Source organism: Vidua macroura, chromosome 4 (genome assembly GCF_024509145.1).
Source record: "Vidua macroura isolate BioBank_ID:100142 chromosome 4, ASM2450914v1, whole genome shotgun sequence".
In the NCBI taxonomy this organism is placed as follows: domain Eukaryota; kingdom Metazoa; phylum Chordata; class Aves; order Passeriformes; family Viduidae; genus Vidua; species Vidua macroura.
In genome coordinates, this window is record NC_071574.1 from 38,490,004 (window position 1) to 38,503,279 (window position 13,276).

At 35.3% G+C, this 13,276-nt stretch overlaps 1 protein-coding gene across 1 annotated transcript in view; it reads right to left on the reverse strand.

Moving 5' to 3' along the window:
• The window catches only part of GPM6A (glycoprotein M6A), a 120,997-nt gene extending 108,629 nt beyond the window's left edge, over positions 1 to 12,368 (reverse strand). Inside the window, exon 1 of the mRNA XM_053976512.1 lies at positions 11,825 to 12,368. Coding sequence (XP_053832487.1) covers positions 11,825 to 11,861 — 37 coding nt within the window. The 5' untranslated portion in view covers positions 11,862 to 12,368. The remainder of the gene's footprint in view (positions 1 to 11,824) is intronic.
• Positions 12,369 to 13,276: the final 908 nt, after the last annotated feature.

The window sequence follows — 13,276 nt, forward strand, 5'->3', positions numbered from 1 at the left end:
TGTCCTTAACAGGTTCCCCTGTGTCTTAAATATTTGATGAATGTACCAGATGGGGAAGGGGGAGAAAAATATCTTGTCTGAACCACAAGCATAAACACAGCTGACCTAAAAGACCTACCCACGACTAGGTTATAATTACTCCAGTGTATTAACTAGTGAACAATGTTCATAAATCTAGAATAATTTGGTGAAACTGAAAGATAACATCTTTGAGAAATGGTAGCCTCCATATGCTGCCAAACAGCTGAAACTAATTTTCATTTTCTGGCCTTTGTGCCACATGTCATGAGTGTGGTTGAACTATACATGTTTTACTGAATTCTTAAGATAGTCACAATGATGAGCATCCTTTTTTATTAATTTTATCTATATTAATAAAGTGGTATCATAAAAATAGAAGATACACAAATTCTATATGTAGCTGAAAATAGTATCTTTTCTCCCTTTAAAAATTTTAACAGCACAGTTCATATGGTAAAAATCTTGGGAAAAAATGCATAGTGCTCAGACTAGACATTGTCAGAGTCCAGAACCTTTTAATAAAATAAAACCTTGTAATAGACATCCAGTTCAAAAAGACTTATTGAACCTTCTCCAGTCTAGCCCAAAAATACAGGCAAATAGCCAACATCCTGGTCCAGACCTACATTCAAAGATCATCTATAGTTTGTTAGAAGAGGACAGCAAGAAGGAAAACACCAGTGTTAGTCTTGCACTAGAAGGAAGAATTTAATGAAAATAAACTTCCAGATAATCTTAGAAAGCAGACCATGACCATGTTGCAGAAAAAAAAGGCAAAAAGAAGGTCACTAGAAGCCTGCCTTGGGAAAAATTCCATCTGCACAGCAAATTTGATGATCATCTTGGTTAAAGTATGTGAACAAGACACACTAGCAAAATTGTTCAATACCACAGGAAGGTCCAGTATACTCTGTCTGGAAGTAAATCCAAATTCCACCAATTCAAAAGAAAACTACAAACAAAAACCTTTAAGAAGGTTTATCTAAGAAGAATATTATTTTTAGAAACCGCCACAGGAGAGAGAGCCACAGGAGACCCAAAGCATATTAATCACTGTAATACCATGTGATACAAACAAAAAAAAAAAAAACCTCAGCTGATAAACAAATTCCATTTAACCTTCCTTCCAGTCTCCTCTCAAACCCTTTTAAATTGCATCATCATGTCTTCTCACAGATATCCTGCCAAAAACCTGACAGTAACATGCAAATTACTCCATGGCATTGTTAGGTCTTAATCTTAGACGTTTATGTGCTTCCTTTTTGCTTATATTGGCATAAAATCAATGGGATTTCTCACAGTCCATGACATCAAAGATGTATATTCAGATGCACAGAATAATCTCAGTTGGAAGGGACACACAAGGATCATCGAGTCCAGCTCTTGAGTAAATGACTCATAGGGATTGAACCCACAACCTCAGTGACCATCTTTACAAGATCAGAGCTTTGGTCATTGATTTTTCAGATTTCCAAATTACTGATGTCTATAATTTTTGGAAGTATTCAAGGGCCATATATGCACTTACAAGTAAATCTTAGTCTTTTCTACAACATTGGTAGACAGTGTGGATAAAAGGGGTCCTTAATGCTCTATGAGAACTATGATTTTTCCAGCAAAAAGAGTGTATTAGGTAGAAAATATAAGTCAAGACTAAATAGTAGACATGTTTTGTGACTCAGAAGAGTAGCTGTCAAGCTGATTATGAACACCTGGAAAACAAGACACTTTCATTTTAATCTAGTTCAGCCATCTAATTAAGTAGCATGACTATAAGGTGCCTGACTACCATGAGAGCTGCAAAGAGAACCTGCAGATCTTTCCAAGGAACTGCAATCTGCTACTAAGAGGAAAGATGGGGGAAATCATGGTTATGTTAATTTATAATGCCAAAAGTGTATATTGGTCAAAAGCAGTGGTTAGTGTGTCAGTAAAAAATTAGAAGGCTGAGAAATTCTCTGAAGATAATTGTGCTGCTATATTGAAACACCACAACAAATTGGAAAAGCATTTTATACATCTAATATACTCAGAGTCATTCACAATAAAGTGAATCATTGTATTTGTGTCAATCAGCTAGAAATGTAAATTCGTTTTTTATACAGGACTGGTTTATCAACAAGTCATGAACAAAGGCAAACTATTTTAAGCAGGAAGCATTTCACACTAAAGCTACTCAGTTTAAAAATCAATAATACAGCGTTCAATAATATAATTGAATACCTTCATGACCAACACAGTGGCTAGTAGTCAATGGTCCCTTTCTCAAGGCAATTTCAGACATTTACTTTCATCCTCAGTTATGCATATTGAGTTACTATTTACAATGATTTCTCAACCTGTTACCCCCATTAGTTCAAGCACAGGTTCATTATTCATTATAATGTTTTTGATAAACACTATCTTTTTAGTGTTTGTAAGTTCTTTCATTCCATATGGAGATTTCAAAATATTATTTTATTTTACTATCTTCATCATTATCAGTAAAATTAAAAATGATTTCATGGACATCTGGTCAGTTATGGTTTTCCACATTGGGCTAATCCAGCAGCCAGAGAGGCTGTATTTGGGCTCACTGCACCCAGTAGCAGATACTGCATCCTCTTCTACTGCAGCTGCCTGGCCTGTTTAACACTGTACTCAGTTAGGGCACAGAAGCATTTGTCTGGTCCAAGTGACAGCAGCACATTCGTCTCAGCCATTCCCAGCCTCCTCCATTGGAAAGGGAGCAAATCAAACGTAAGCATCACAGAGAACCACTCCAAGTTGTGTCATGAACATGGTAAATAAATTATGCAGAAAAATGTGGCTGGAAATAAATTTTCATCACAGAGGTTGCAGAACAAGCAGACCTGTAAAGAGCAAGGAGTTGCTGAATATATATCACTTAGTACATATGAACTAAGACACATTATGGTATTTAAGTGGCAAAAGCCAAGGATTAATTTACTGGACAGGTTAAGGTAGCTTTACCTTGTCTATTGCCATTCACTAATAAAGAAAGCAATCCTCAACCAAATTACTTCACTGTTACTTAGATAACTCACAAATGCTCCCAAAGCATTCATGTTACTGACAGTAACTTTCCCTGTCTAAGAGCCGAAAATCTTTTGATCTTTGTCTGGTGTGAGATGAGTAAAAAAATGGTAAAAGAGACTAGGAACAAACAATGTGGCAGATGGAAGTAGAACACAACATGGTGTATGTAACAGTTTTCTTCAGGAGAGATGAGAGTCAGAGCTTTGTGCCATCCAAGCATGGGGATAAGTACTCAGTTTGGATGGGTTTCCTCATCTCACCCTGCAGTACCAATCAAAACCATGACATCAGAACCTCAGGATCTACTCCAGCATAAAAATATGCAAACCTAAACTCTTAGCAATGGTCAAACATCCTCACTTGAGAACTGCAAAGATATACCCCAAGCTCTTCCCATAGTTGTTTTCTAAATGCTTTTAAATAGATTCAAAGTTATGCCAGGTGCTTACAATTACATGTATCTTAGTAGAGTAAGAGATGATTTGGTGGGAAAGCGGAGGGTGGGAGGCTTTGATGAGCTACACAAAGAAAGCTAAGCTGATTCACCAGTAGCAGAGGGTGCCACTACACTGTGGAGCCTCCCACACTGGCTACGTTACCTTGCTAAGCAAAGGGGTGCAATACCAGCTTCCTTCACCAGAGAAACTAGGCCAACAGGTCAATTGTGATAACTCTTTCCCACAAATGAGAAGTGATATACTTTCCTTTTCCAACTAACAGAATCTTTCCTATCTCTCATCACTTTAAGATAAAACCAGACTTACTCTCCCTTTGCCCTCACCTGTAGCCTCAAACAGCTAGAAACTGCCCACAGTTACAATATTACCATAGTAATTTTATGGTATTATTAGTAGCCATGAAAATAGTTGCTGTTCTACTTGGGGGGAAAATGTGATTAAATTAAATGTTCACTATATTAAAAAGATAATTCAAATGTATGCTTCTATTAACTTTTTATGTAAAACTCAAATGTTCTTTCAACTCTAATATTGTCTTCTACCATAGTTTAGTGGTGGACTTGGCAGTGCTAGGTTTATGGTTGGTCCTGATGACCTCAGAGGTTTTGACATAAATGATCATATGATTCCCCTATTTCCATATAAATTTTAGACTTCTGAAGCCCTCCAAAGGTATTGCATATTCTACTGCTTATTCCTTTCTTCTTTAATTCATATTGCCTCTCTTGAACCTCTATCAGCACAATAATCAATCATCTCTATTTTTCTCTCATTGTGCCTTAGTGCAGAGCAATCCCTGCCTAATCACTTAGCTATGCTACTACTCTCTTCCTTCAAATTCCTCCTTAATGTCCAATTTTGCCTGTATAAAATCATTCTTCTGCAACCTGAGAAGTAGGATGTGACCAGCTATGACTTAATTAATAAACATGCAGCACATGTCATCTTCTATTACATGTTCCCAGAAGAGATTTTAAAATGTTGCTGAATTTAATTTCCATGTCTTCCAGGCATGGAAAAAGTAAAAGCAAAAGAAAGTAAAAAAAGTGCTTCCAAAGAAAAACGAAAAACAGGACAACACTCAAAAGAATTACATTTTTTTTCTTTTTTTTTTTTTTTTTAAGAGAAATTTAAAAAAACTTGCAGTCTTGGGGTACAAATAGGAAGATACTGACAGATGAGGGGGAAAAATATTTTTGCCTTAAGTTTTTTTTTAAATTATGGCAGTAGTACCTTTCTACTATAAAGTGCAACAAATGCATTTTTGTTAGTCTAGTTTTATACCACAACCTCAGCAAATGCACTGTTCAATTTAAAAATTGATACTAAATTTATTGTGATATTCCTTTCCTGAATAATTGTATTGTTATTGCTACTGTGGAAAGAAAATGAAACTTTCCCAATGTGAACCAAATAAAAAAGTCCTCAGAAACTGTCCAAGTGCATATGTCAGGGGCATTTTAACTGTAAAAAGCAGAGTAATGCTTGCATTTAGTAGTTGTATTTCAGCAACTGTTATTTGGAAAAAAGTTGCTCCAGATGGCTGAAGTATAAATTTTGGAAGGAGTACTGAACTCCTACATGATAACTAGTAAAAAGGAGATGAAAATTTTAGAGGGAAAAAAAAATAAAAGATAAAAATTAGCCTTCTTGAGAGTAATGCATTGAAGCATATGAGTTACCATGGACAAGCAAAGAGCCATTTTTTTTGTGTCAGTAGTGTTCCTTCATAAAATCCTAGAGCATACATAGACAATAGTTCCCAGTTTTGTTAATTCCTGCTTGGTAGGAATTTTGATGCTCTGAGTTTGATCCCTCTGCAGCTGAGAAAATGACAAGACTTACTTCTCATTCCTTGCACGGTGCAACTGAAGCCTCTCTAACTCCCCACTCCCACATGAGAAAGATTTGTGACAACACATCAATGTGGGACTTGCTGCCTGTCTCAGAAATTGGCCATGTGATAAGATATTAGCAGCAATTTTGCGTTTTAGTCACTTGAATTGGCTGAAAATTCTCCTGAAATAGAATTGCCAAACAGAATACTAACTGGCAAAGTATTTCATATAAGATCAATATTAACCTTTGCCTTTTTTATATTCTGTTTTTTAATGGCTATTAGTTGCCTATATTCTTCATGGGTTTTATAAAATCATTCGCAGTGTTTAAAATATGAGGCAAAACAGCCTAAAAACGTGGGGGTTTTTTTATAATTTTCTACTCAGTCCTCCATATAAAGCTACTAGGAGGAAATAGTACACTCTCACCTATGTATATGGAGAGAATTAATTGGTAAAAACTATTTTATCAAGAGAGCAAACATCATCGTTATGTGAGGCAAGTAGCATTTCCTCCATTCTTCCATGTTGAATTTTAGTGCTGTGGCAAGTTACTTAAAACAGGTTACAAAGACAGATTGCCAAATTGTTGAAGGTACTTAGCAGACATGAATGCACAGTCACAATCTAAAATGAAAATAATTTGGATATTAGGTAAAACAATGTCTCAATTCTGCTCCATAAAGAACCTAAGCACTCAGCTGAATCAAATTTAATTTTACTGCCTCTATAGTATTGTTCTTCCTATTTCCTATTTTTAGAGTAATTGTAAACCCAGAATAGCCCCTTTTTCCCAAAGGTGAGCCTTTATTTTCACAAAGTGTCAAAAAAGCTTTTTAGAAATCCATATTTCTATTTTGATACAGTATTTTTTCACTAATTAGTGTAAATCAATAATTTAAAATGCATTCGACACTTTTTTCCTAAGCATTTACATCTCCTATGAAAAATCTTTTTAATATAGCTGATTTATGAAATTGACATCCAAGTGTCAAAATAACCATGAAGACTTAAATTTTCACACATTGAATTGAGGATTCAATCTGCCTTGGGGCAGCTGGAATGTTTTTTGCCCTGAAAGAGTGTATATAAAATTATAATTAAGTCCTATTAATGCTGGATTTTCATGCCTAGGACTAGTAGAATGTTAAGCCTGTAAGAAATACAAAGTTTTCTACTATTAACAGAGACATTTCAATGTTAAAAATTAAATAAGCAAGCAAGACTAAATTTATTTACATCATTATCTTAGAATAAAAGCTTAATGTATTGAATAATAACATATTCAAATTACACCTCTACGAGTCAGTGCTCCTTATGTAAGAATATTAAGTAAGGTAGCCAGTAGTTACTACATACAGGAGAATAACTCTTACTGTGTTAGAGCAATTAATTTCAAATTCATATTGACTGTTATTGCATTTTTCTTTAATATACCATATTGATTAACTACTAAGGAGTATTAAGTAGGAAATACAGTGAGATAGTTTGCCAGATGCTAAAATTTATTTCCATATTTAGCATTGATTTCAAAGGAAATTTATTTACTCTGTTAGTGACTTTGAAACTGTTAAGTGAGTATTTTAGCTGATACTCTTATAATAACATGCATACCTTTAAGGACAGGAAACAATAAACGTGATGAAAGTTAAGACCATTCTACTCTGAAGCAACTTGCAAAAATCCAATCTGAGCACAAGCTTGGGAACTAAGCCTACTAAACTGAAAAGGTATTCCCAAAGTAAATAGAGATTGACCTCTGCCCACCATGTTTTCTTTAAGAATCAAGCACTACAAATCCAGATTTGGGATGAAGAATATTAGCCAGCAAATGTCTGCTACTTGCTACTCATAAGGCCAAATTTAAATGCTATTCCCAAGTTCCTTTTGAATACTAACAACATAAAAAGTATCTAACTGGAGATACAAGCATGACTGTCACTCAGTGTGGCATTTACACTAAGGAACAAAAAATAACTCCTCTGCTTTATTTACAAGTATTGTCACCAAACAAATCAAAGTGCAAAAAAATAGGGATTTCCTCACTCTTATTTTAATCAACTTTGCAACAATAGTCAAAAGAGAAAGAAAATTCTTCTCTCTTAGAAGTAAATAAGATTTAGAAGACTAACTTAGAAAGGATGTCAGCAGTGTTTGGACTGTTTGGCTGTTGGTATTTCTTAATATGAAATTAAACACATAATTTTCATTCATAATTTTCATTTCACTACTCTGTACTATCCTACTAAGTCAGTCTGCCATTTTCCAGAAAGTACTGAAGTAGGAGGAAACAATTTACCATCTCATGGCTGAAGAAGCAGAGGCTGTGTGTACATTTTACTGATAGCATCCTAGTCTCCTTATGATTTTCTTCCAAAACTCTGCTTAAAGCTCTCCTTTACTGGTAGGCTGTGACAACAAGTGAAAAAGCTCTGATAATAGGCTGCAGATCCACTTATATTGCTAATGCAGGCCAAACACTATCTTCTGCATTCAATAATTTCTAGTCACAATAATGCTACTTTTTTTTTTTTTTTTTTTTTTGCTATCCTACTGGTGAAATCTTAACTGCATTGGGTATACTACAGCCAAGAGAGCTTAAGTAAAATTAGGTTCTTCCTCACATTTGCTGTTCTACAAACACATGATGCTCCATTCATTCCCAAGAGTTTATTTTATATAGGAATTCAAACTGCAAAATGCAGTTATGGATGAATCATTAGAAAAGTCAAATTCATCTTCCATTTAGTGCAAATGGTATGATTTACTGTGCTCCAGAACATTTCTCTTTTTTTCTGAAACAGATAGTGGTGAGAATTATCTAGCACTCCCCTGTACCAAGTTCCTTACAGTGAAAAAAATTACCGTGCCTGCCCTCTGGAAAGTTCTTTATTGGGATGAATAACTGGGGCTGGGGACACCATTGCAATCTTAGTGCTGTCACAGAGGGAAGACTTGAAATGCAGGAACTAGACATATACCTTTTTCCACATCACAAAGCTATCAGTTTGACATCTTTGTCTTTCAAACACTGGCAGCTGAGACCTACCACTGCCACATGCAATTTATGCATGAGGTCTTCAAAATTAGCATGCATCCCTAAAGACATCAGTGAAATTTCTGCCTTTTAGTGGACCTGATATTTTTTGAAAAATAAACCTAGTTTAGTTATCCTGGGTTTTCCAGACAGCAAATCTGCAGCCAAATGTCTTACTGTGTTAGAGGGCTAGGATGTAGCAAAATGTCAGTGTTACAGAAATTGTAAACAAGTTGGCATTTCTGAGATGTTATGACTTTTTACCTTTCTAGAATATATTTTAGTGTTAATTTACTTCGTATTTGAGACAGACTTCCTACACACTTTCAGTTCTTGGACAGCTAGAGATAGCTGTATAGCAAATACCTTTGAAACCTCCTCCCCAACCTGCACTGAGTTCCTAGCAAAGGAAATGGGATATCAAGGGGAAAAAAACAGGGTGGAGGAGGCACAAGTCTTCCAGTACTTTAAAAAAAGGAAATGGATTAATAGAAATGATTCTTGGTTTCAATTTTTACAGCTTTATACATTAAAACTGCTGGACAACAGCCTTATCTCATTTAACTATATTAAGGGTAGTGATGCCAGTATGAAAGCACACTTTCTGTGGCCAATAGAAAGAAAATGGGGAGGGGAGATGTCCCTTACTTTGAAGTGAGCTTCTAATAATTCATTACTTTCAGAGAAAAAAAAAAAAAAAGGAATGTATTTCCCTGCTTATAATTTTCCAAGATACAGACATAAAGAAATCATAAGTATTAAACATTAGCATGTTGAGATACTGTGGCAAAAGGTCATTATTTGGAGCTACTGTGTTAAGAATTATGTTTGCACTTAATTGTATCTTATTTAATAAAATTCTCAGAAATAAAAAGACTTCCAAATCTTCTAGAGCTATCTTGATCATATTTATGAAATGCATCAATATGAAGTTATTCACTTCCATCATGGCTGCTAGCAAGACGTAATGCTGTTCAGTGGGAGGTTCAAAGCATCTGCTGTGAAAAGCACAGGAGCTGATAAGCAGTGACAATTTATACTCCCATTGATTTTGTATAAATCAGAAAAGAGAAAGAAAGTAACATTTTCATTCGAGATGCCAGGAGGATGAAAAATAGACTATGTGAATTACCATTACTGTTTCTGAAACACTACAATTAGGAAAATTGGTCTAAATGATCTGGAACTATCCTGTGGATATCAATTAAACACACAGTAGATAGATCACACTAAATGAAAGCAAAAAAACCTCAGAAACTATGAAAGAGAACTATCATGTCATACTAGTACCAGTCAATATTTTTCAAGCGCAAAATGCAAAACTTAAGGAGATCCAGGATTTCATAATCATCCCTATACTTCCCTATCATACAGTCAAGCACCTCCAAAAATTCAAAACTGAAAATATTTTTTAATATTTTCCTCCTGAATTGCAAATTTTCTTGAAACTCCAAATATATTCTAAAAGTTGTTATAACCCAACAAGGGAACACAACATCTTGAAATGACAAGTTCACAGGTATGGTAACAGAAACTAAGCAGCATCCTCTTTCACACCAATAAGGAAAAATACATATGATTTGTGAGCTCTTAACATTCTTGTGCCACTATCTGTGACAACAGCTGGGTACCACTAAAGGGGAAAAAGGCTGAACACATGGCATTTTAAATGGGGGTGGGGGGGTAAGTAGTGTTAGCTGTTGTAATCACACTATTAATCACACCATTTTGAGTGGCTATTGGTCATTCAACTGCTTATCATATGAACAATGAGGATACAGTTTATCAGTAACAAATTCTTTCAATATACAAAAATTATTCACTTTTGTCTCCGTGTTTTTTTTTTTTTTTACCTCTCTAATAAGAATTGAGGGATTTTGAATTTCACACTGTTTTTTCAGGCAACATCATTTGGTAACAATGACGTATTTTGATTTCTTGGTCAAACAGTTCATTTTACTAGTTTTAAGAAGCTAACGAATGCATTTCAGAATTTTTTAAAAAGCATGTCTTCAATTTCTAAGTGTAAAGCAACATAAACAATTTGAATCATACAGTAAAAGTATTGATTTTACCTTCAGGAAAAAAAAAAACAACACACCAAAACAAAACAGAAAAACTGACCTGTCTTGTACTTTCCAATTCTATCTTTCATTTACAAGTAATAAAATTCAACTGAAGAAACTGCTGTAATCATATACTAATCTACTTATCTATAAAAATGAGTGTGTATACACATGGAGCATACATCCTCTTTTAATGTTGTCATGACTATATACTGTGCATCTAGATCAAGTCAAGACCATAAACAATTCAAAGCTGCATTCTGTCTAAATGGGTCACTTATAATGAGAAAGCACAACATTTACATGTAGGAAGCAGATTGATCAGGGAGCAGAAAAACAGAATATGGCATCAGTGGAGAAAAATATGCCTTTACAGGCAATTAATGCTAAATTATTTGGCAACTTCCTATATCCTCCTCAAAAATGGAAGTGAGTTCAAAAAATGTGAAATGAATAAAAATTTAACATAGCAAATATTCACTAGGATTACCCTTTGTGCTTGCAGTAAAGAAAAATGAAAAAAAGCCTTGGTTCCTTTCAGTACTGTTATGTCGCTAGTACAGAATAACACTTCAGTGAAAAGACTGAAAACACTGTCTCCTAAAGATCCACATATTAATTAATTGTCCACAATCACTTTAAATTGGACTTTTAAGTGCTAGCATACCCCACAACATTCAGCTGTTTTCAACCAGAAGCTGTGGAACAGAAATGCTCTGAACATGCTGTGTACATCTTGCTAAAGCAATTTCAGCTGCAGCCTGCAAAATTAATTTCTGCAAAATGCAAATCTGTGCCATGCGAATATTAGAACGATAGAAAGTCTGCTGCAACACATTACAAAACCAAAGTGGCAAAAAGGCAGAGGGAAATTTCAATACTGCCTAATATATAGAAAATATATCCCATGTCTTTGTTCAGTCTGGATTCTCATTCAAGGTGCAAATACTGGTTACATTGTTAGATATCCAACTGAAACCAGCTCCAAATATTGTGTGAGTAGCTCTCTCATAGTTCACGCTAGACTCCCTTGACCCAGCTAGACAAGCGTGGAAACGTGAAATAAATGAACATTAACAAAGACTAGTCTGGAAAGCAGGCTGCATTAATGCTTGCAACATTATTCATATAGATGCAAAATTTGCTACCTAGATTCTTTTTATACTAGATATCAGCTGACAGTCACTCTTTTAATGGTATGTGCTACTGCAGAGAGAAAAATGAAGCAAATTATATGAAAATAATATGTCTTTCCCCATCTGCCACATACAGATATTCCCCAACCTTACAGTACGCTGCTAAGGCAAATAAAGAACAGCAAAATAATTATCTCCATGCAAAGAAAAAGCAATTTTAACACAATACCTTTCTGTGTTTGTCCCTCTTCCATATTCTCTTCCATGGCTACCTTTCTTCACTAGAAACAGCTACAGAGAATTAATCAAAAGCTTCAGTCAGATGTAGGAAAAAGTGTGGATTTTTTTTTCCCTGGGAAGCTCCAACAGCAGAGGCTTAGGCAAGTCCTCAGAGCTTAGCTAAGGCTCCCTCACTCTCCTTGTTTGCTTGGAGACAGGCTGTCAAGTGTAATTTCATTCAAATTACTCTTCCGTGAAGATTATCAATTTTTCTTCTCAAAGCTGCCCATTGTGTACCACTGTAAGCAGGTATTCAAATGAACAGCCTGTGAATTTTGGGGGGAAATTTGGTCTGAGCCCTTATGGCAATGACACCGATTCATAAGCCTCACTTTGCATATAAAATGGAGTAAAGAAATTGAGGTTTGTATTGAAATCTGTGTTTAAATTGGAAACAGGCTGTACTGAAAACAGATGGAGGAGTGTCCTCCTAAGGGGAAGCAGACCACCAACCCATAATTCCCCCTATTTGCTACTGAAGTGGGAAAGCCCAAATGCCTGTGGGTTCTTTATGCCGTATTACTTGTCTTTCTCTCTCTCTCTCTCTCTCGCTCCCCCCGCCTCTCCCCCTCCTCCTGTATCAGCACATTTAAGAATAATATGACTCTTCATTTCTCTTCTTCTCATACATCTGTATCATCAGGAACTAACAACAAATATACACTATTGCCCTTACAGTATTCTAAAAAATATCTTTATTGCAATACAATTTTGTGTGCATGTATATGTGTTTACACACAGAAGCACAATTCAACACAAGACATTAATCACTGCAAATTTTATGCACTGTACATATCCTCATTGTCACAGTAAACAGGAATTTAGAGGCAGTCCAGAGGTTTAAAACAGTTCTTGCATCAATTCTTTTTCTGATTCCTCATATCTCAAATTAGCTCTCTTCAAAGCTCTTCTAAAATAACTGGATCTTAAAATGGTGAAGCACCACATGTGGGTACATACACGAGGAAGCACATACAGACACATACACTGCTAGGAGTTTGCTCTGGAAAAACATAGGTTAAATACACTGTGAGGGCACCTACTAATTTGGGGAGCTCTGCAGTCTGATTTGGAATGCAAATTGGACGCTGCAGTCTAGCAATAAATTAGCATTTTTGTACCTTTGTCTACAGAGCAATATCTCATCATTTTAAGACTTCCATTATTTCACCAAAAGTGCAAACTGAACACAATTCCAATTGTTCTTTGCATGTTTAGGTTCTCATCCTTCTGGAGGAAGTGACTAAAACTTAAACATAAAAACTACTATGGTTGAAAATTCCTATTAACATATGATAAATAGCTCATCCATTTACTTTATGCTATCTGAATTGGTTTAGTTCTGCCTTCTGAGTCACCACCAAAAAAAAAAAAAAAAGTTGTTTACTTTCCCCGGTTGGTT